Source organism: Coregonus lavaretus, assembly GCF_964263955.1.
Source record: "Coregonus lavaretus genome assembly, chromosome: 21".
NCBI lineage: Eukaryota > Metazoa > Chordata > Actinopteri > Salmoniformes > Salmonidae > Coregonus > Coregonus lavaretus.
The window spans coordinates 36,170,105-36,195,198 of record NC_140008.1 but is presented as its reverse complement, the minus strand read 5'-3'; the positions used below and the strand labels follow the sequence as shown (position 1 = coordinate 36,195,198).

At 44.2% G+C, this 25,094-nt stretch overlaps 1 protein-coding gene across 1 annotated transcript; it reads right to left on the bottom strand.

Moving 5' to 3' along the window:
* Positions 1-404: 404 nt before the first annotated feature.
* Positions 405-23,813, bottom strand: LOC311149092 (GDP-L-fucose synthase-like). The gene is made up of 10 exons (XM_084186203.1): positions 23,717-23,813; positions 13,964-14,124; positions 13,523-13,637; positions 13,008-13,136; positions 12,854-12,927; positions 10,872-11,005; positions 2,425-2,556; positions 2,234-2,313; positions 2,006-2,105; positions 405-1,761 (listed from the first exon to the last, which is right to left on the bottom strand). Exons 2-10 carry the CDS (start codon positions 14,122-14,124, stop codon positions 1,706-1,708), a joined length of 981 nt encoding a protein of 326 aa, XP_084042329.1. The 5' UTR covers positions 23,717-23,813; the 3' UTR covers positions 405-1,705.
* Positions 23,814-25,094: the final 1,281 nt, after the last annotated feature.

Genomic DNA, 25,094 nt, shown 5'->3' with positions numbered 1-25,094 from the left:
AAATGCATTTTTATCGATGGCAATTTGAAAACACCGAGATACCGTGACAAGTTCCTTTTTAAGATATCTGTATTCCCAGTCATGTGAAATCCATAGATTAGGACCTAATGAATTTATTTCAATTGACATTTCCTTATATGAACTAACTCAGTAGAATCTTTGAAATTGTTGCATTTATATTTTTTGTTCAATATACATCAGATGATACAGTAGTGTGAACAGCCCACTCATGTCAGCACAACAGAATTCAACAGAGCCTTCCTATTTATCTTGGCCAGGTCGCAGTTGTAAATGAGAACCTGTTCTCAACTGGCTTACCTGGTTAAATAAAGGTGAAAAAAAAAAAAAAATAATAATTAAAAAAAAAAAAAATAAAAAAAAAAAAAAAATTGTGGTTTATTTTTGGACAATTCTATTTCGGCGCCATATTGGGTAGACATTGAGGAAATCCTATGGACCAAAAAAACGACAATATGTCCGTTATACCCATTCTATTCCTATGGTATAGACATGATCATAGCGAGGGGAGACAAGAGACAGTGGAGTCCTGCTGCTCACTAGACATCATTTGATAGGATGCATCCCAAACTGTACCCTATTCCCTACATAGTGCCCTGGTCAAAAGTAGTGTACTATAATAAGATTCAGTTTGGGACTCAGGCAAAGTCATTTAGACAAGCCACACTTCACATTCTTCAAGGAATCTCAGCGACATGATCAGGACCACATTACATCTTCTCAAATATATTGGTACAAATGTAATGTGCATGCCACCACCTACTTTTAACATAATTATTCCACAATACCGACCGATCAGCTCGCTAATAGTCTCTGATTTGACTAAAACACTACAAGCTACGCTGCCATGTTCTGCATGGTCAAGCCCCTTACTCCAGCACAAGCCCACATTAATCTGACAATACTTAATTTAATGGCAGATAAAGTTCTTCATGTAAGGTCTGATTAATACGTTCTTCAGTTCTAGAACCTTCAGCTCCTGAAGGTTAGACTCCCCCTCTTCCTGCTCCTGCCTTCCTGGGACTGGTTGCTTGACAGCTAATCAGATCAAGTATTGGTAACTGCATACTTGGGAGTGTGTCTTGAAGTGGGCGTTGAAAAAGAAGTGGGGTGGATCAACAGCGATGGGTGTAACATCAGGGGGGCAATTCTATTAAGCTAACATATGGAATTGTTTTAAGATGTCATATCATGGATCATTTAGCAATTAGATTTTGAATTTTAGGACCCCTGTAGGATGAAAAACAGAGGTGTTTCGGCCCTCCAGGACCAGAATTGAAGAACCCTGTCTTAAGGGGTAACGCCACCTAAAAGTAACTGAAAGTAATCAGATTACTTTACTGAGTTTGGGTAATGCAAAAGTGACGTTACTGATTACATTTTTAGACAGGTACATAGTAACTAATAGATTATTTAGAAAGTAACCTACCCAACCCTGGAGGTTGGTTAGGAGAATGAGGTTAAGGTTAGGAAAAGGGTAAGGCTTAGCTAAAATGCTACAGTTGTTCAAAATCAACACGTCGTGCAGCCCAATCAGCCACGCAAAACAGTCTTGAGTGGCAACAAATCTGCCCAATTAGCTGATTCGCTTTCTATACACCCACTTCTGTTGATCCTCCCCCTTGTTGACTTTCAGACACACTCCATGTATGCAGTTACCCATGACTCAATCAGATTGAAGGAATATTCACTTGCGGGCGTTGTCGTAATTGGCCACGAACCAATCACACGTCTCCTTCAAGGCTGTGAAGGGGGAGGAAGAACAACAAGGAGACTCAGCAACAGGAACCAAACAGCTTTATTTGCAGAACTTGATATGTCAATTGCGAATGTTAATAAAAAGGTGGCCGAATACAGATACAACATTGTTTTAGCACAACAAACAGAGTTTTTGAACTACGGCGCACAACATTGTTCAATGTGCAAATAAAATCGGCAATCTACTTTTTGGGTTTTTCAAAATGACTGGCGTTGGAGAAGTAGGTACCTTGTTTGAAGGGGGTAAAGGTGCAGTTGGGGCGGTACCGCAGCAGCTTGGCGTTGCTGGCGGTCTTCTTGAACTGACCGTCCGCTTTGGTCGTGTCATACTGGAGGTCTTGGTTATGGAATCAAACACACAGGGCTGCCACTGGCAGGTTGTGCGTGTGAGATAGTGTGTGTGTGTGTGGTGTGTGTTAGCGTTATAATCTGGCCATGCAGCCAGGTGAAAGGATACAGTCACTTGACCTTTGAACCCCAGCGCCTCGACGACAGCCTCTGCTGCCTCCTTGATGGACACCTCCTCCTCCTCACCAACTAAAATACAAAGCGAGAGAGGGAGACAACACTGAATCCTGAAAATGTTGTTGTTTAATGTGTGTGTGTGTGTGTGTGTGTGTGTGAGTGAGAGAGAGTGCGTGTGCTCACCAGACAGTATAATGGGGTCCACCTCGTAGTACTCTCTCAGCACCCAGAGGAAGAGATGAGCCAGGTCCAACGAGTAGATGAACTGCCTTCTGGGAGATCCTGAGCCCCACACCACCAACGGACTGCCCTCCTCTAACAAACACGGATGAGTAAAGGCTTGTTAGAAGAAATGTAATCTCCCGTGGGCAGATTCTGCGTGTACATCGAGAGAATCTACCAGGGCTGAATGGGATGTGTGAGATCCGAGCAGCATTAGTTCCGTTTTTGGGGGGTTTCGTCACTGGTTAATTGGACGTATTAGGATTGGGCGAAGGCGGTGCTTAAACTGCTTCTGTGGTGAATTATTATTAATGAACTGTAGAGTTTAATGGACTATGAGGTAGAACTGGGTTAATCAAGAGCATAAAGTTAGAATTCTTTGTTACTGGGCCAGGAATTGTATTGGGTCATTTAATTTCACTGTGTGGGTGAGTAGAGAGGGAATCTGCCTTAGGGTCAGATTGCTTGCTCTTACTTAAATCCATGGCTGTCTTATCTGATGAGACTGAAACTAGCTTGTGGCCTTTTGTCTCTCTCTTCAGACACAGTGAAGGGAGCGGCACCAGGATTGAATAGAGTTTGGGCTAGACCTTTGTCTACTTGGTATCTTCTTGATTGATTACAGCATGAGGGGGTGAGGTTTGTGTATGACTCAAGAATTTAGGGCCTTGTCATGTTTCAACTAAACATGAGTGTGTGTGCAAGACAGGGGAGCAAGTGATTGGTTGGAGTAATAGTTCAGCCGTCCTCAGGGACAAAGGAAGTGGGTGTGGAGTGATAAAGAGCGGGAAACTGAAGAGGGAGGGATTTAGAGCTAGAAGAGTTGGGGATGATGGTATATAATGTGACGTGAGGGAGGAAGAACGGGGTGCCACTCTGCAGACTGGTATCGGCTTTGTTGAAATTTTAATAAAGTAATTTCTTGATGCAACAAAAACTCTGTAAGACCTTATTTGTAATAAAGTATAGTGGTTATTTTCCACAACATATTTGACACCCCAGATGGGACTGGTTATAGAGATCTTTGATTGCTTTACCGTCTGAGAAAGTTTGAGCGACTCACACAGACTCGGTCGCCGCTGTTTAAAAGGTAAGCTATGTTCTTACTTAAACTGTGTGTTTCTATCAAGCTGAATCTGAGGGTGGGGTACGGAAGGGTTCTCTCTAGAAATTAAAGGACCAGATTTAGCAGAAGAAGCAGAGTTTTTGTTGGAATGAGGAATAAGCATGCATGCAATTGATTGTTGAGTTAAATCCTACGGATACCGCTTTGGGGAGCTAAAATTAGCACCCCAGAGGACAGCTCGGGGGTAGGTGGCTAGCCAAACGTCCACTACGGATACCGCTCTAACGTGTTTATCATTGTTAGAGGCTGCTCAGGGGTAGGTGACGCATCAGCCTGGGTGAGGTGATGCACAAATTAGACAGCGAATCGGGTAAAAAATTAAGTCATCCTGAGAAGGTGACAGCATAAATTGGATGTCGCGCTTTTCATCCCTAGTAGGTGAACGGTTGTGAACGCCGCCAGGGCTTCAAAGTATAGAGAAATAATAAGATAGAGTAGGTCTGCTCATCTCGTACGGGTGAATGGTTAGCTTGAGCGGCTGTGAGTCATTCAGTGATTCATTTAAGCACGAGTGGCGGCTTATGTGTGGGTGACAACAAAAATAAATCCTGTAAATAATAGCCTTGTCTTTGTGGAGAAAGTGTAAGGAAAGGGACTATATTTTAGGTCGTTTGAAGCTTCTAAGGCTGGTGGAGAAAGGGAAAGCCCAATCTTGCATTAGGGAGAGAAGAATTAATAGTAAGTGGATATTCACTTACTAACGTAAAAGGAGAGAGAGAGAAATCCTGTTGAAGGAACAGGTCACGTGTACGGGGGTGATCATATGACGTCGACACATTGAATTTCGGTCAAGCTTTTAGGGGGTAATTAAAGTTGGGAAATTTAGAAGGGATATAGGATTATGGTAAAATTGACCATAGTAAAGGAATATTCCGGTAGGTTATGCAAATAGTGATGAAGCGTGTTTGAGAACAACGTTGTGTGAATGTGATATGATGAAGAGATAAAGAGGTGTGTATGATAGTGTTATCCACGTCGGCACCAACGATGTTAGGATGAAACAGTCAGAGGTCACCAAGTGCAACATAGCTTCAGCGTGTAAATCAGCTAGAAAGATGTGTCGGCATCGAGTAATTGTCTCTGGCCCCCTCCCAGTTAGGGGGAGTGACGAGCTCTACAGCAGAGTCTCAGCACTCAATCGCTGGTTGAAAACTGTTTTCTGCCCCTCCCAAAAGATAGAATTTGTAGATAATTGGCCCTCTTTCTGGGACTCACCCACAAACAGGACCAAGCCTGACCTGCTAAGGAGTGACGGACTCCATCCTAGCTGGAGGGGTGCTCTCATCTTATCTACCAACATAGATAGGGCTCTAACTCCTCTAGCCCCACAGTGAAATAGGGTGCAGGCCAGGCAGCAGGCTGTTAGCAAACCTGCCAGCTTAGTGGAGTCTGCCAATAGCACAGTCAGTGTAGTCAGCTCAGCCATACCCATTGAGACTGTGTCTGTGCCTCGACCTAGGTTGGGCAAAACTAAACATGACGGTGTTCGCCCTAGCAATCTTATTAGGATAAAGACCTCCTCCATTCCTGCCATTATTGAAAGAGATCGTGATACCTCACATCTCAAAATAGGGTTACTTAATGTTAGATCCCTCACTTCAAAGGCAGTCATAGTCAATGAACTAATCACTGATCATAATCTTGATGTGATTGGCCTGACTGAAACATGGCTTAAGCCTGATGAATTTGCTGTGTTAAATGAGGCCTCACCTCCTGGTTACACTAGTGACCATATTCCCCGTGCATCCCGCAAAGGCGGAGGTGTTGCTAACATTTACGATAGCAAATTTCAATTTACAAAAAAAAAAATGGCGTTTTCGTCTTTTGAGCTTCTAGTCATGAAATCTATGCAGCCTACTCAATCACTTTTTATAGCTACTGTTTACAGGCCTCCTGGGCCATATACAGCATTCCTCTCTGAGTTTCCTGAATTCCTATCAGACCTTGTAGTCATAGCAGATCATATTCTAATTTTTGGTGATTTTAATATTCACATGGAGAAGTCCACAGACCCACTCCAAAAGTCTTTCGGAGCCATCATCGACTCAGTGGGTTTTGTCCAACATGTCTCTGGACCTACTCACTGCCACAGTCATACTCTGGACCTAGTTTTGTCCCATGGAATAAATGTTGTAGATCTTAATGTTTTTCCACAAAATCCTGGACTATCGGACCACCATTTTATTACGTTTGCAATCGCAACAAATAATCTGCTCAGACCCCAACCAAGGAGCATCAAAAGTCGTGCTATAAATTCTCAGACAACACAAAAATTCCTTGATGCCCTTCCAGACTCCTTCTGCCTACCCAAGGACGTCAGAGGACAAAAATCAGTTAACCACTTAACTGAGGAACTCAATTTAACCTTGCGCAATACCCTAGATGCAGTTGCACCCCTAAAAACGAAAAACATTTGTCATAAGAAACTAGCTCCCTGGTATACAGAAAATACCCGAGCTTTGAAGCAAGCTTCCAGGAAATTGGAACGGAAATGGCGCCACACCAAACTGGAAGTCTTCCGACTAGCTTGGAAAGACAGTACCGTGCAGTACCGAAGAGCCCTCACTGCTGCTCGATCATCCTACTTTTCCAACTTAATCGAGGAAAATAAGAACAATCCAAAATTTCTTTTTGATACTGTTGCAAAGCTAACTAAAAAGCAGCATTCCCCAAGAGAGGATGGCTTTCACTTCAGCAGTAATAAATTCATGAACTTCTTTGAGGAAAAGATCATGACCATTAGAAAGCAAATTACGGACTCCTCTTTGAATCTGCGTATTCCTCCAGGGCTTAGCTGTCCTGGATCTGCACAGCTCTGCGAGGGCCTGGGATCGGGAGAGACACTTAAGTGTTTTAGTACTATATCTCTTGACACAATGATGAAAATAATCATGGCCTCTAAACCTTCAAGCTGCATACTGGATCCTATTCCTACTAAACTGCTGAAGGAGCTGCTTCCTGTGCTTGGCCCTCCTATGTTGAACATAATAAACAGCTCTCTATCCACCGGATGTGTACCAAACTCACTAAAAGTGGCAGTGATAAAGCCTCTCTTGAAAAAGCCAAACCTTGACCCGGAAAATATAAAAAACTATCGGCCTATATCGAATCTTCCATTCCTCTCAAAAATTTTAGAAAAAGCTGTTGCGCAGCAACTCACTGCCTTTCTGAAGACAAACAATGTATACGAAATGCTTCAGTCTGGTTTTAGACCCCATCATAGCACTGAGACTGCACTTGTGAAGGTGGTAAATGACCTTTTAATGGCGTCAGACCGAGGCTCTGCATCTGTCCTCGTGCTACTAGACCTTAGTGCTGCCTTTGACACCATCGATCACCACATTCTTTTGGAGAGACTGGAAACCCAAATTGGTCTACACGGACAAGTTCTGGCCTGGTTTAGATCTTACCTGTCGGAAAGATATCAGTTTGTCTCTGTGAATGGTCTGTCCTCCGACAAATCAACTGTACATTTCGGTGTTCCTCAAGGTTCCGTTTTAGGACCACTATTGTTTTCACTATATATTTTACCTCTTGGGGATGTTATTCGAAAACATAATGTTAACTTTCACTGCTATGCGGATGACACACAGCTGTACATTTCAATGAAACATGGTGAAGCCCCAAAATTGCCCTCGCTAGAAGCCTGTGTTTCAGACATAAGGAAGTGGATGGCTGAAAACTTTCTACTTTTAAACTCGGACAAAACAGAGATGCTTGTTCTAGGTCCCAAGAAACAAAGAGATCTTCTGTTAAATCTGACAATTCATCTTGATGGTTGTAAAGTCGTCTCAAATAAAACTGTGAAGGACCTCGGCGTTACTCTTGACCCTGATCTCTCTTTTGACGAACATATCAAGACTGTTTCAAGGACAGCTTTTTTCCATCTACGTAACATTGCAAAAATCAGAAATATTCTGTCCAAAAATGATGCAGAAAAATTAATCCATGCATTTGTTACTTCTAGGTTAGACTACTGCAATGCTCTACTTTCCGGCTACCCGGATAAAGCACTAAATAAACTTCAGTTAGTGCTAAATACGGCTGCTAGAATCCTGACTAGAACCAAGAAATTTGATCATATTACTCCAGTGCTAGCTTCCCTACACTGGCTTCCTGTTAAGGCAAGGGCTGATTTCAAGGTTTTACTGTTAACCTATAAAGCGTTACATGGGCTTGCTCCTACCTATCTTTCCGAGTTGGTCCTGCCGTACATACCAATACGTACGCTACGGTCACAAGACGCAGGCCTCCTAATTGTCCCTAGAATTTCTAAGCAAACAGCGGGAGGCAGGGCTTTCTCCTATAGATCTCCATTTTTATGGAACAGTTTGCCTACCCATGTGAGAGACGCAGACTCGGTCTCAACCTTTAAGTCTTTACTGAAGACTTATCTCTTCAGTAGGTCTTATGATTGAGTGTAGTCTGGCCCAGGAGTGTGAAGGTGAACGGAAAGGCTCTGGAGCAACGAACAGCCCTTGCTGTCTCTGCCAGGCCGGTTCCCCTCTCTCCACTGGGGTTCTCTGCCTCTAACCCTGTTACAGGGGCTGAGTCACTGGCTTGCTGGTGCTCTTTCATGCCGTCCCTAGGAGGGGTGCGTCACTTGAGTGGGTTGAGTTACTGACGTGATCTTCCTGTCTGGGTTGCCGCCCCCCCTTGGTTTGTGCTGTGGTGGAGACCTCTGTGGGCTATACTCGGCCTTGTCTCAGGATTGTAAGTTGGTGGTTGAGGATATCCCTCTAGTGGTGCGGGGGCTGTGCTTTGGCAGAGTGGGTGGGGTTATATCCTTCCTGTTTGGCCCTGTCCGGGGGTTTCTTCGGATGGGGCCACAGTGTCTCCGGACCGCTCCTGTCTCAGCCTCCAGTATTTATGCTGCAGTAGTTTATGTGTCGGGGGGCTGGGGTTAGTTGGTTATACCTGGAGTACTTCTCCTGTCTTATCCAGTGTCCTGTGTGAATTTAAGTATGCTCTCTCTAATTCTCTCGTTCTCTCTTTCTCTCTGAGAACCTGAGCCCTAGGACCATACGTCAGGACTACCGGGCATGCTGACACCTTGCTGTCCCCAGTCCGCCTGGCCTTGCTGCTATTCCAGTTTCAACTGTTCTGCCTGCGGTTACGAAACCCCTACCTGTCCCAGACCTGCTGTTTTCAACTCTTAATGATCGGCTATGAAAAGCCAACTGAGAGACCTGAGCCCTAGGACCATACGTCGGGACTACCGGCCGTGGTGACTCCTTGCTGTCCCCAGTCCGCCTGGCCTTGCTGCTATTCCAGTTTCAACTGTTCTGCCTGCGGTTATGGAACCCCTACCTGTCCCAGACCTGCTGTTTTCAACTCTTAATGATCGGCTATGAAAAGCCAACTGAGATTTATTCCTGATTATTATTTGACCATGCTTGTCACTTATGAACATTTTTGAACATCTTAGCATGGTTCTGTTATAATCTCCACCCGGCACAGCCAGAAGAGGACTGGCCACCCCTCATAGCCTGGTTCCTCTCTAGGTTTCTTCCTAGGTTTTGGCCTTTCTAGGGAGTTTTTCCTAGCCACCGTGCTTCTACACCTGCATTACTAGCTGTTTGGGGTTTTAGGCTGGGTTTCTGTACAGCACTTCGAGATATTAGCTGATGTACGAAGGGCTATATAAAATAAAAAATAAAATTGATTGAAAATTGATATAGGTGTGGATAATAAGCTTTTTTATATAATAATATCTTGGGGGGTGTACAACGCGGCCTGGCATAGAATAGTGTAAGATCAGTGACCAGTCTATAGGATTCTGAGAGGATGCTATGACTGAGGGATGGGGGTCTAGGTTGTTAAATTGATGTTCCGCTGGGACTAGGTTAGGGGAAATTAACATGTGGCAATAAAGAATCATTAGAAATACGAATGCGGTGGATGATATGAATAATATTGACATATGATGTATGTTATGTGTGGGAAATTGATTAATAGAGAGTGGATAAAAGTGGAATAATATATAGGTGCTGGCTTGCGCGCCCAAACACATAGGCGTACGTGGGGGGTGGGAGACAGTACATAGAGCGTGTGGTAGAAAAGGTTAAGCATTATAATAGCTATCTATCATTTCAGAAGCAGAGGTGATATAGTCAAGGAATTTTTGTATATTAGGGGGAAAATATAATTCATTTGGTTAAGTCGTTAGATCTGTTGCCAAATCAATGAATGTGGGTTTGACTCGTTGACTGCTAAGTTATACGTTGAGCGTGTGACGATAAATGTGGTATGTGCAAGATACTAGAAATACAGACCATTTAGAATTGGAATAACGGAGGATTTACTTGTCATTCCAATAACGCATAGATTCTGCATTACTGACTAAAATCTAGATTTTCTGATTATAGTCCAATTATGGTTGTGGGTTGCTTAGATTGATAGAACAGTCAGTGTTCATTTTGTGTTATAAGACTGGACGATTTGGCAGCTTGCTGATTTAAAATTGAACAACTCCCGTATTCAACCGTATTCAGCCGTCCTCAGGGACAAAGGAAGTGGGTGTGGAGTGTACCTCCCGAGTGGCGCAGTGGTCTAAGGCACTGCATCGCAGTGCTAGCTGTGCCGCTAGAGATCTTGGTTCGAATCCAGGCTCTGTCGTAGCCGGCCGCGACCGGGAGACCCATGGGGCGGCGCACAATTGGCCCAGCGTCGTCCAGGGTAGGGGAGGGAATGGCCGGCAGGGATGTAGCTCAGTTGGTAGAGGTGGCGTTTGCAACGCCAGGGTTGTGGGTTTGATTCCCACAGTATAAAAAATAACTTTAAAAATGAAAAGAAAATTTACGCACTCACTAACTGTAAGTCGCTCTGGATAAGAGCGTCTGCTAAATGACTAAAATGTAAAATGAGTGATAAAGAGCGGGAAACTGAAGAGGGAGGGATTTAGAGCTAGAAGAGTTGGGGATGATGGTATATAATGTGACGTGAGGGAGGAAGAACGGGGTGCCACTCTGCAGACTGGTATCGGCTTTGTTGAAATTTTAATAAAATCATTTCTTGATGCAACAAAAACTCTGTAAGACCTTTTATTTGTAATAAAGTATAGTGGTTATAGTTATAGTGGAATGTGTGTATACAGATTAATGTAGGGAGGTATACTGTATAGGTTTTATACATTGAATAAATGTTATACACTGTTTCATATACATTCCCAGCTATAAACTGAATTGCAGTATACAGACCAAAAAAGACAGCAGGCTACAGTTGGCTGAAAAATAAAGAAATAGATATACAGCTATTAGTGAGTGTTGTGTAGTTATCTTACTCTGAGCGATGTAGGCTTTGTGTATGAGACCTGGTAGTACATGTCCATCCTCAATGTTGAAGTTATCATGAGGACCAAACACATTGGTTGGTATCACTGCTGTGTAGCACCGCCCATGCTGCTGGTGATACGCCCTGCAAGACAAACACACATCAACATAACCCACGAACACGACCACAGAGCCATATACACTACATGCTCGTCAAACATCTCATTCCAAAATCATGAGCATTAATATGGAGTTGGTCCCCCCTTTAATGCTATAACAGCCTCCACTCTTCTGGGAAGGCTTTCCACTAGATGTTGGAACATTGCTGCGGGGACTTGCTTCCATTCAGCCACAAGAGCATTAGTGAGGTCGGGCACTGATGTTGGACGATTATACCTGGCTCGCAGTCGGCGTTCCAATTCATCCCAAAGGTGTTCGATGGGGTTGAGGTAAGGGCTCTATGCAGGCCAGTCAAGTTCTTCCACACCGATCTTGACAAACCATTTCTGTATGGACCTCGCTTTGTAATTCATCACTCCAGAGAACGCGTTGCTAATGCTCCAGAGTCCAATGGCGGCGAGCTTTACATTAATCTAGCCATCACTTGGCATTGTGCATGGTGATTTTAGGCTTGTGTGAGCGGGCAGCTCGGCCATGGAAACCCATTTCATGAAGCTCCAGACGAACAGTTATTGTGCTGACGTTGCTTCCAGAGTCAGTTTGGAACTCAGTAGTGAGTGTAGCAAACGAGGACAGACTGGGGTCTTGTTCTGTGAGCTTGTGTGGCCTACCACTTCGTGGCTGAGCAGTTGTTGCTCCTAGACGTTTCCACTTCACAATAACATCACTTACAGTTTACTGGGGAAGCTCTAGCAGGGCAGAAATTTAACGAACTGACTTGTTGGAAAGGTGGCATCCTATGACGGTGCCACATTGAAAGTCACTGAGTTCTTCAGTATGGGCCCTTCTACTTCCAATGTTTGTCTTTGGAGATTGCATGGCTGTGTGCTTGATTTCATACACCTGTCAGCAACGGGTGTGGCTGAAATAGCAGATTCCAATCATTTGAAGGGTCCACATACTTTTGGCCATGTGTACTACGTACGTGGTTTGAGGAGTTAGAGGTAACTTTGGTCAACTCTGAGTTCAACTCGGGATAACCGGTACCACTAAAGTGGCTCACCGTTTATCCTGGTAAATTTCTATGGCAACGAATCCTTCAGAACTAACATTGATAAGTACACCAAAAACTGCATTAACAATAAGTAAAATAAAGACAGCACTTCAACAAGCCTGATTTCACACCATTGCCTGCTGAATTTGCAAGATAACTCCTTTCATTTTAATTTCAGCACAAGTTAAAATGTGCACTGACTCGCCCATGGATTGATGTTTCAGCATCATCTCAATGAAGGGTTCCGCGTTCGACTAGCCACGTGCGACATGCACGCGCAGTTACAAGCCTGCTAGAGTTAGCGGCAGGCGGACAAGCAATTTCCATGGTCGTAGTACGGATGAAGCCAGAGCTGGAATGTGATGCTACCTGAAGCTGGCTAGCTTTAGAAAACCCTAGCTTCAAATCATAGTATACCCCTCTGGTCTCTTCTAATAAAGGTTAAAGACATGCTCCAATGTGTAGTTCATACATGCATAATCTATGAGCAGAATTACTCTTACCTCATTTAGCCACAAAATCCCTAGTTTGAAAGCGACTGTTTTCTAGAAGCTGTGCTGCGCCATTTCCCCTAGATTTTCCCCTCGTAGGCCAGCCCCCTTGCAATTCAAGTTCAGCCTATCAGCTTTAGCCCCTCGCCATTTGAGTGACAGCTAGGAAGATGCACACAGCAGAGCGATAGAAAGCGCAATGACGTGGTGCACATATTGCACATGTGACATAGGACCACTTTTGGCTCGTGAGCGCTACTTTCAGAACTACTGGCTAAAAAGTAAACAAAAGTACCGGAGAATCTCTTTAAATAAAAGAAGAACACACCTATTGTGGACATCGATCATTCTCTTAGCGTAGGAGTAGCCATAGTTAGACTCATGAGGAGGGCCGTTGTGGATCTGGAAGAAAATAAATAAGAGAGAGAGTCAACTACCATCATGTCTGCAACACACACGCACAGACACACACAAGTTGTTACCATGGTCTCGTCGATGGGGTAGGTGGTCTTGTCAGGGAAGATGCAGGTGGAGAGACAGGAGACCACCCTGACAGCGTCTACCTCGTGTGCTGCCTGCAGAACGTTGTCATTGATGTAGATGTTGTTTCTCTGGAGAATATGGATGGATGGATGAATACATTGGTAAATAAACATGATCAAAATCACACATGGATGGATGAATAAGGTTGAATCCCCATTGGCACCCTATTCACTATAGTGTACAATTTTGACCAGGGCCTATAGTGAGTGATTAGGGTGCCAATAGGGATGTAGCCCAAGTTGGTAAATAAACATTGTCAAAATCTGCATCCTGTACCTCTAGCCTTTTTCAGAAGTGTGAACTTTTAAAACATAGGATTGGTAAAAAAGCATTGGCTGAAGGGAGTTTCCACCATTGTAAAAGTAATGTGAGAAAATTGTGCAAGTGCACACTTCGGGAACTATGTGGAGAATCGGGATTCAGCCTCTGTCATCACAACTCCTGAACCACTTACCCAGAAGTCAAGGTTGGCCCTCATGTTCTTGAAGAGCCCTCCCACCATGGCTGCCAGGTGGATGATATGGGTGGGCTGGTGCTTCTGAAACACTGCCCGCGTCTCACCCATGTCCCTGGGGGAGCACACACACACACACGTCAGCTTGGAATGTATATATTCTTAAATTCCATTCCTTACTTAGATTTGTGTGTATTAGGTATTTGTTGTGAAATTGTTAGATATTACTGCACTGTCGGCGCTAGAAGCACTTCGCTACACCCGCAATAACATCTGCTAAACACGTGTATGTGACATAAAATTTGATTTGATTTTTCAAAAACACAGGAACTCATAGGCTGAGCTACAAAGCCACCCAGAGCTAGGACTGAGGCAGGAGAGGGAGTGTTGGGTCAGGTGTGTGTGTGTGTGTGTCTATGTATGAGTGTGTGTAGCTCTCACATGAGGTTTGCGTCCTTAGATGAGAGGAAGATCCACTCCTCTCCCTCCCTGGCCCCTCCCTCTTCTTTGACCACATGTTCTATGGCCCTGCCCACCAGACCAGTCCCCCCAGTCACCAACACCCGCATAGGGCCATTTTGATCCACTGTGTGATCTCCCATCTGCGCGCGCACACACACACACACACAGAGAGAGAAATGGGGGGGAGAACGGGAGAGAGAAACAGTGAATTGCTTAGATCAGTGAAGTTCAAGGTAATCTACTTTGGAAGAAGGCTGCCAAGTTGTTATTTCATACAAATGGCAGGGGAATTACTTCTCCAGAATTGATTGATGAATTCAGTGATATACGAATCAAGAATCAATTAAACAAGAGTTACTAACAGACATACAGACTAATCTCGTCCCCCAGCCGGCTCTTTCTTTCTGTCGAGCCTGGGGACGAGGTTACATACAGACCTGAAAGATAAGTCTACACAGAAAGTACAGTGAGGGAAAAAAGTATTTGATCCCCTGCTGATTTTGTACGTTTGCCCACTGACAAAGACATGATCAGTCTATAATTTTAATGGTAGGTTTATTTGAACAGTGAGAGACAGAATAACAACAAAAAAATCCAGAAAAACGCATGTCAAAAATGTTATGAATTGATTTGCATTTTAATGAGGGAAATAAGTATTTGACCCCTCTGCAAAACATGACTTAGTACTTGGTGGCAAAACCCTTGTGGGCAATCACAGAGGTCAGACGTTTCTTGTAGTTGGCCACAAGGTTTGCACACATCTCAGGAGGGATTTTGTTCCAGTCCTCTTTGCAGATCTTCTCCAAGTCATTAAGGTTTCGAGGCTGACGTTTGGCAACTCGAACCTTGAGCTCCCTCCACAAATTTTCTATGGGATTAAGGTCTGGAGACTGGCTAGGCCACTCCAGGACCTTAATGTGCTTCTTCTTGAGCCACTCCTTTGTTGCCTTGGCTGTGTGTTTTGGGTCATTGTCATGCTGGAATACCCATCCACGACCCATTTTCAATGCCCTGGCTGAGGGAAGGAAGTTCCCAAGTTACCATCTGAGTAGGGGCAGAGTGAGTAGTGTTGGAGGAGAGCGAGAGAGAAAAGGATACAAAGTAGTGGTCGGAGACATGGAGGGGAGTTGCAGTGAGATTAGTAGAAGAACAGCATCTAGTAAAGATGAGGTCAAGTGTATTGCCTGCCTTGTGAGTAGGGTGGGACGGTGAGAGGGTGAGGTCAAAAGAGGAGAGGAGTGGAAAGAAGGAGGCAGAGAGAAATGAGTCAAAGGTAGACGTAGGGAGGTTGAAGTCCCCCAGAACTGTGAGGGGTGAGCCGTCCTCAGGAAAGGAACTTATCAAGGCGTCAAGCTCATTGATGAACTCTCCAAGGGAACCTGGAGGGCGATAAATGACAAGGATGTTAAGCTTGAATGGGCTAGTGACTGTGACAGCATGGAATTCAAATGAGGAGATAGACAGATGGGTCAGGGGAAAAAGAGAGAATGTCCACTTGGGAGAGATGAGGATTCCTGTGCCACCACCCCGCTGACCAGATGTCTTGGGGTATGCGAGAACACATGGTCAGACGAGGAGAGAGCAGTAGGAGTAGCAGTGTTTTCAGTGGTAATCCATGTTTCCGTCAGCGCCAAGAAGTCGAGGGACTGGAGGGTAGCATAGGCTGAGATGAACTCTGCCTTGTTGGCAGCAGAACGGCAGTTCCAGAGGCTGCCTGAGACCTGGAACTCCACCTGGGTGGTGCGTGCAGGGACCACCAGGTTAGAGAGGCAGCAACCACGCAGTGAGAGGCGTTTGTATAACCTGTGCGGAGAGGAGAGAACAGGTATAGACAGAGGCACCCCCTTGACCCCCCCTTGGTTTGTGCTGTGGTGGAGACCTCTGTGGGCTATACTCGGCCTTGTCTCAGGATTGTAAGTTGGTGGTTGGGGATATCCCTCTAGTGGTGCGGGGGCTGTGCTTTGGCGGAGTGGGTGGGGTTATATCCTTCCTGTTTGGCCCTGTCCGGGGGTTTCTTCGGATGGGGCCACAGTGTCTCCGGACCGCTCCTGTCTCAGCCTCCAGTATTTATGCTGCAGTAGTTTATGTGTCGGGGGGCTGGGGTTAGTTGGTTATACCTGGAGTACTTCTCCTGTCTTATCCAGTGTCCTGTGTGAATTTAAGTATGCTCTCTCTAATTCTCTCGTTCTCTCTTTCTCTCTGAGAACCTGAGCCCTAGGACCATACGTCAGGACTACCGGGCATGATGACACCTTGCTGTCCCCAGTCCGCCTGGCCTTGCTGCTATTCCAGTTTCAACTGTTCTGCCTGCGGCTACGAAACCCCTACCTGTCCCAGACCTGCTGTTTTCAACTCTTAATGATCGGCTATGAAAAGCCAACTGAGAGACCTGAGCCCTAGGACCATACGTCGGGACTACCGGCCGTGGTGACTCCTTGCTGTCCCCAGTCCGCCTGGCCTTGCTGCTATTCCAGTTTCAACTGTTCTGCCTGCGGTTATGGAACCCCTACCTGTCCCAGACCTGCTGTTTTCAACTCTTAATGATCGGCTATGAAAAGCCAACTGAGATTTATTCCTGATTATTATTTGACCATGCTTGTCACTTATGAACATTTTTGAACATCTTGGCATGGTTCTGTTATAATCTCCACCCGGCACAGCCAGAAGAGGACTGGCCACCCCTCATAGCCTGGTTCCTCTCTAGGTTTCTTCCTAGGTTTTGCCTTTCTAGGGAGTTTTTCCTAGCCACCGTGCTTCTACACCTGCATTACTAGCTGTTTGGGGTTTTAGGCTGGGTTTCTGTACAGCACTTCGAGATATTAGCTGATGTAAGAAGGGCTATATAAAATAAAATTGATTGAAAATTGATTGATTGTTGACAGGCTACAGAAAATGGCTACAATAATGCAAAGGAGATCGGAATGAAATGAACTAAACATCTGGGAAAGGAGAGAGCGGGGCCTCCCTCACTTACGTTTCACTGAAACACCCAAATATAACTCTCCCAACTTCCACCTCAGAAACTATAATTGTTGTAAACTACAGCGGTTCAATGTTTTCTAGGAATAGACTCTAACTTAGTTTATTCAGCTAGCTAACTTGGTACAGTATTCTTCCGTGAAAATCGTCCAGGGCACCTAGTCATATGACATCACAGCCAGCTAGCATGCCGGACTCCAACAACACGGTTTAGCACCAATACTCGGCCACAACAAACCACCAGTGTGTCAACACGCCAAGCAGATCATTCGTGTCCGTGTCTAACGTTGTGGGTTAGTCCCGACAGCTTGAGCGAGTCCGTCGTCAACTTATTCAGCCAGTTAGTTAGCTAGACTAGTTAACTATTGGGGTCATAGGCAGCATTCCTCCTCCTCCAAACAGCAAGTTGAGTTGATGCCAAAGAGCTCGATTTTGGTCTCATCTGATCACAACACTTTCACCCAGTTCTCCTCTGAATCATTCAGATGTTCATTGGCAAACTTCAGACGGGCATGTATATGTGCTTTCTTGAGCAGGGGGACCTTGCGGGCGCTGCAGGATTTCAGTCCTTCACGGCGTAGTGTGTTACCAATTGTTTTCTTGGTGACTATGGTCCCAGCTGCCTTGAGATCATTGACAAGATCCACCTGTGTAGTTCTGGGCTGATTCCTCACCGTTCTCATGATCATTGCAACTCCATGAGGAGAGATCTTGCATGGAGCCCCAGCTCGAGGGAGATTGACAGTTATTTTGTGTTTCTTCCATTTGCGAATAATCACACCAACTGTTGTCACCTTCTCACCAAGCTGCTTGGCGATGGTCTTGTAGTCCATTCCGGCCTTGTGTAGGTCTACAATCTTGTCCCTGACATCCTTGGAGAGCTCTTTGGTCTTGGCCATGGTGGAGAGTTTGGAATCTGATTGATTGATTGCTTCTGTGGACAGGTGTCTTTTATACAGGTAACAAGCTGAGATTAGGAGCACTCCCTTTAAGAGTGTGCTCCTAATCTCAGCTTGTTACCTGTATAAAACTCACCTGGGAGCCAGAAATCTTTCTGATTGAGAGGGGGTCAAATACTTATTTCCGTCATTAAAATGCAAATCAATTTATAACATTTTTGACATGCGTTTTTCTGGATTTTTTTGTTGTTATTCTGTCTCTCAATGTTCAAATAAACCTACCATTAAAATTATAGACAGATCATTTCTTTGTCAGTGGGCAAATGTACAAAATCAGCAGGGGATCAACTACTTTTTTCCCCTCACTGTAGGCCTACACTTACAGGTTCCAGGACAAGTAGTGAGACACAATGATGCATTGTCCCAGTTTTTTGCAATGACAGAATCAATTCCTTTAGTAATCAAGAAATAATCCAACACAAGAGGGAGTGGACTAAACAAACAGAACTTTACTAGTCGGCTTTTTTACTAGCCTGAGTGCCACTCTGTTTGTGCTATCACAACTCCCTATTACTCATTGACATGTTTGGCTTGACAATGACAGCAATAGAGTACACAAGAGTAGTTATATAGATCTGGGTAAATTTGTACTAGGTTGAAGATAGGGTATTAACCTAGGCTTTTTACAGGAAGAGGTGGAGGATGTAATTTCAAAAGCATACAAACCACAAGTGTAAAATCATTTCTGTGGTCCTCTGTAGCTCAGCTGGTAGAGCACGGCGCTTGTAACGCCAAGGTAGTGGGTTCGATCCCCGGGACCACCCATACACAAAAATGTATGCACGCATGACTGTAAGTCGCTTTGGATAAAAGCGTCTGCTAAATGGCATATTATTATATTATATTACTATATCTGATAAGATTAGGCTAAGTGGAAAGTACACTGCCATGTCCTTTATCTTGTCTTTAGATCCAAGTTCCTAGTCTAGTTTCAAGAATTGGCCAATAGTCTACAATGTAATGAAGGAAACAGGAAGCAGACAATACTGACAATGGGTTTTCTGATTCTCAATGTTGTTGGATTAGACTTTCCCATACGAAGGAACTAATGGGGCTTTAGGACTGTGCCTCAACAAAACTGTATAAATGTATATGGGTCAATGACGTGTACATTTTGGTGTCCGAATTAAATACTTTTCCAAATTCAACTACTAGCCTAATACACATTTTATGTTATGTATACTTAACAAAAATATAAAACACAACATTCAACAATTTCAAAGACTTTCCTGAGTTACAGTTCATATAAGGAAAGTCAATTGAAATAAATAAATTAGGCACTAATCTATGGATTTCACATGACTGGGAATACAGATATGCATCTGTTGGTCACAGATACAGTACCTTAACAAAAGAAAGTAGGGGCGTGGATCAGAAAAGCAGTTAGTATCTGGTGTGTGACCACCATTTGCATCATGCAGTGTGACACATCTCCTTCGCATAGAGTTGATCTGGCTGTTGATGTTGTCCCACCCTTTTTTATTTTTATATGTCACCTTTATTTAACCAGGTAAGCCAGTTGAGAACAAGCTCTCATTTACAACTGCGACCTGGCCAAGATAAAGCAAAGCAGTGCGGTAATATAAATCCACTAGCGTTCTATAATTAGGCTACACTATTAGTTTGTGTTTCTTACATCTGCAAACAGCTAATTTGTATTTTCTTAGCAAGTTTGGCCTAAATCTTGTTAGCCGCTAATGCTAAATCCCTAGATACATTTGAGTCATTTAGCAGACACTCTTATCCAGAGCGACTTACAGTTAGTGATTGCATACATGTTTTTTTTCATACTGCCCCCCCCCCCGTGGGAAATGAACCACATCCCTGCCGGCCAAACCCTCCCCTACCTTGGACGACGCTGGACCAATTGTGCGCCGCCCATAGGTCTCCCGCTCCGGGCTGCGACAGAGCCTGGACTCTAACCAGGATCTCTAGTGGCACAGCTAGCACTGCGATGCAGTGCCTTAGACCACTGTGCCACTCGGGAGCTGGCTAGCTAGCTAATAAATGTACTGAGTCAGAGCAAACGTATTTAGCTATACAGCCTGATAATACCAGTGATGGTGTAGACCTAAATCAGCATGTTGTTTGTGCAACAGTATCTTCTAAATCAAGAGGAATACGCAAAGCATGAATAAGTTAGCTACATGAAGTAGCTAAAAGAAAACATTAAAATGTAGCCAAAGATTATAGGGTCCCCTAGGAAACACTGATCAACACTTTTGTTCCTACCCTGTCACAATAACTCCTCCCTGGCATTTTCATTTGTTGTCATGTCAAACACTGTATTTAAAGTGCCCACTATTATATTCTAACTATAAAATGTATATAAATATTATATTTCCAACAGTTCACCCAAGTGTTTTGCTCTAAATCGCAAGTCAAATCGCAATTGCAACATATGATTATTGTTTGCCCATATTGTGCAGCCCTACGCAGCAGTGTGGAAATGATCTCAGATGAGTGCAGGAAATGCAGAAATTGATTAAATTGCTGAAAATTGTTTTGGGTTGAATTGAACAGTATAAAACAATCAGAATGGAGAAATACCCATTGTAATCACTTAGGATGTATGTGGTGCCACCCTAGGGTCACGCACTACTCATAAAGCATATTTAGAACTTATTATTCAAAAACATAAAATACCTTCAAATTAGAAGAATACCATGATATGATATTTGGCCATATCACCCAGCCCTACGCCATACACGTTGTCTGCGGTTGTGAGGCCGGTTGGACGTACTGCCAAATTCGACGTACCCGTATTTTCCGCACTATAAGGCGCACTTAAAAGCCTTTCATTTTCTCAAAAAACGACAGTGCGCCTTATAATCCGGAGCGCCTTATGTATGGATCAATTGGTTAATTGGTTGATCCATACTGGTTGTATACGGCGCTCAAGGTGCTCTGTCAAAATGTTTCAGTATGAAAAACCAATAAAAACAATTTAATAATAATGAAATGTTTCAGTACGACTGGTAAACTACAAAGCCGCACCACTTGCAGCATTACGGTAGCCAGTACACACCGGTATTGTGCTTACTCACAGTCCCACACCACTTGTGTGTGTATAAAGACCCCAAAATGGCACCTTTCAAGAGACACGCTTACGACGCAGAGTTCAAGCTCAATGCTGTCGGTCATGCAGTAGAATATGGGAATAGAGCAGCAGCGAGAGAATTCAACATTAATGAATCAATGGTACGGAAGTGGAGGAAGCAAGAAGATGACCTGCGCCAAGTAAAGAAGACTAAACAGAGTTTCCGCGGGAACAAAGCAAGATGGCCACAGTTAGAGGACAAACTCGAACAGTGGGTTGTTGAACAGAGAGCAGCAAGTAGAAGCGTCTCTACAGTCACTATTCGAATGAAGGCAACAGCGCTAGCACGGGACATGACAATCGATGAATTTCGAGGCGGTCCTTCTTGGTGCTTTCGTTTTATGAAAAGACGTAATCTCTCCATCCGCACACGAACTACCGTCTCGCAGCAACTGCCAAAAGATTACCAAGAAAAGCTGGTCACTTTCCGCGCATACTGCAAAAATAAGATCACTGAAAAGAAGATCCGGCCAGAGCACATCACCAACATGGACGAGGTTCCACTCACCTTTGATATTCCCGTGAACCGCACTGTGGAGAAAACGGGGACCAGTACGGTGTCTGTACGTACCACAGGGAATGAGAAGTCATCCTTCACTGTAGTTCTCGCCTGCCAGGCTAATGGCCAGAAACTTCCACCCATGATTATTTTCAAGAGGAAGACCTTGCCAAAAGAGAACTTTCCAGCCGGCGTCGTCATCAAAGCTAGCCCGAAGGGATGGATGGATGAGGAAAAGATGAGTGAGTGGCTGAGAGAAATTTACGTCAAGAGACCGGGTGGCTTTTTCCACACAGCTCCGTCCCTATTGATCTACGACTCAATGCGCGCCCATATCACCGATGCTGTCAAAAAACAAGTGAAGCAAACTAATTCGGAGCTTGCCGTCATTCCGGGTGGATTAACTAAAGAACTCCAGCCGCTAGATATTGGTGTCAACAGGGCGTTCAAAGCTAGACTGCGAGCTACGTGGGAGCAGTGGATGACAGAAGGCGAACACACGTTCACCAAGACGGGGAGACAGCGCCGGGCGACTTACGCCACTATCTGCCAATGGATCGTGGATGCCTGGGCTGATATATCGGTCTCAACTGTGGTCAAAGCTTTCACGAAGGCAGGAATAATATCTGAACTGCCAGGCAACAGCAGCGACACTGACTCGGATAATGACGAGAGGGAGCCGGGCAGGTTGGATGCCGTAGTCGCCCAACTGTTCAATTCGGACACTGAAGAAGAAGAATTCGAGGGGTTCGTGGATGGGGAATGAACTGAAAAAGTGAGCTTTACGTGTTATATGTAACTGAACAATGTTGAGTTATGCACTAACGTTTGATTTAGTGGTATCAGACTGTTTCTTTTACTACGTGTTTACTGAATCAGGGAAAGGTTCCCCTCCACGTTTGGGAGAAGAGTGAGCAAGGCTGGGAGATATTGTTAATATGCACATTAACGTTTGAACAACATTACCATGGGAGTGAACGGAGTTGTCAGAACGCTTAATAAAGTTTGACTTTATCTGACTGTTTTGTTGACATTCCTTTTAGCACAGCTCCATCTAGTGGATGCATAACGCAACCCCAGTCAATTCGTTTGACTACAGTATCTTCTATTCTATGCGCCTTATAATCCGGTGCGCCCTATATATGAAAACAGTTCTAAAATAGGCCATTCATTGAAGGTGCGCCTTATAATCCGGTGCGCCTTATAGTGCGGAAAATACGGTACTACTAAAACGACTTTGGAAGCAGCTTATGGTAGAGAAATTAACCTTACATTTTCTGGCAACAGCTCTGGTGGAGCTTCCTGGAGTCAGAATGCCAATTGCACACTCCCTCAAAACTTGAAACATCTGTGGCATTGTGTTGTGACAAAACTGCACATTTTAGAGTGGCCTTTTATTGTTCCAAGCACAAGGGGCACCTGTATAATGATCATGCTGTTTAATCATGTTCTTGATATACCACACCGGTCAGGTGGATGGATCCTTGGCAAAGGAGAAATGCTCACTAACAGGGATGTAAACACATTTGTGCAATATTTTTTTTTGAGAAATACGATTTTTTTTATGGATATGGAACATTTCTGGGATCTTTTATTTCAGCTCATCAAACATGAAACATGGGACGAACACGTTACATGTTGCGTTTATATTTTTGTTCAGTATATTTAAGTGTTTCTAAAATAACCTATGGGAAACAAAATGATTGGTGGAAAACGATTGGAACCATTTTTGACCGCTAGGTTTTATGGGTATTATGACACCTCAACTGTGGGACTCTATTCGCCATTTAAACAGAACCTGTAAGGTCCTTGGACTAAGAAGGAGTAACGCTAGGCTCCTTTAGTCCAATATTGGGCTATGACGTCCCAAGGATCCCGTATAGCATGGGCCATATAGGAACATCATGTTCATTTGCAATTTAGCTAATGAAAACGGTTCTCCGGTTGTTCAGAGAAAACGTTATCTAACTATAACGTTTCTGAGCGGGTTGAACTGAACCAATGTTGCTGTCTTGTGTGTCATCAAGCAACTGTCAGCAAAAGAGAATGCTTAGCTAGGTAGCATAGTTAGCAAGACACGAACAGCTTTCGAAGGAAAATCAATCAAATGTTTATTTTAAATAGCAACCTTTGTGATCGAAACTACAATTATTACTGCTAGCTAGCTACAGTTACATAAAACGTGTTTCGCTTACCTGTTACTCCAGAGCTTTGTTCTTCCTCTAGCTATGAAGTTAGACGCTTCTATGAAATGGGATTGTGATTCTGAATTATCAGCCCTCCAGCAGTTTCGAGGAAGAACGTGGTTCTTCTTCTTCGATGAGGTTTAACAGCGGTTGGCATCCAATAAATGTTGCATTACCGCCACCTACTAAACTGGAGTATAACTCCCTTATACTAAAAATAAAATAATAATACTAATACCCTACCATCTAACACTACACTCACAGAACATAAAACATAATAATAAATACCATACTGCACTATTTAAATCTATTTAGTCCTATTTCAGGCCAACAGCCTGAAAGGATGGGACACCGCCACTTAACACACCCAGTAACTCTTCTGATGTCAAGTCTCGCACACCCAAATACCTCTCTGCAGCTGCCACCACAACCTCTATTTTCTGTGACTTACGTTCCATCCCTGCAGTACAGTTGATAACCATTGCTATAAATGCCAAAAATCTAATCTTACTGAAACGTATATCACTTGTTGGTTTATCCCTCTGTCCAGATCTACTACTCACACCACTCCTCTCAGGATCCCTCCCCCTTGACCCATCGTCCTCTACTTTCTTCACTGCCTCAGCATATGACAACTTCTGCACTACTCTAACCCTGGAAACCTCAACCTGAATCTCTCGCATGGGACAATTCTGATCCCCAGCCCCATGGGCACCCCTACAATTAACACATACCACTACTTTCCCCAATGCTACACATTCCTTTGTCTCATGCCCTTCTGCACACTTCTCACACCTAGGAACGTCCTTCCTACACACTGCTGCCACATGCCCATAAGCTTGACACCTGTAACAACATAATGTATTCGGCACAAAAGCTCCTACACAATAACTTATATGTCCTAACATCACTTTGTTGGGCAAAGACTCAACATCAAAACTCAAAAGAACAGACAATGACTCTTCTGTTTCTCCACTAACGCCACCCTGTCTGCGTCGCACCAAACGACGAGCATCACAAACACCAAGAATCTTCCCCTTCAGTTGGTCAGCTTTCACATTTACCACTACCCCAGTAATCACTCGTTTCAATGGCACCCTTTTCTTGAGAGCAAAACAATTCACATCTCTTGCCCCCATTCATTTAACAAGGAGCGCCTGCTCCCTCTGACCAGCAGAAACACAAACAATTATCACAAGACCACTTCTGGTTACCTTCACCGATTCCACAGCACCCAACTCTGTTTTCACCCACCCTGAAACCACAAATGGATCAGCCAAAAGGCAAGGGTCCACTTTTTCCAAAAACGTCACTCCTGCTGTCACAGACTAATCTTTATCCTGACCCTTGGTGCAAGCCTCGGGCTCCAATTCTGTGGGTTTTATTG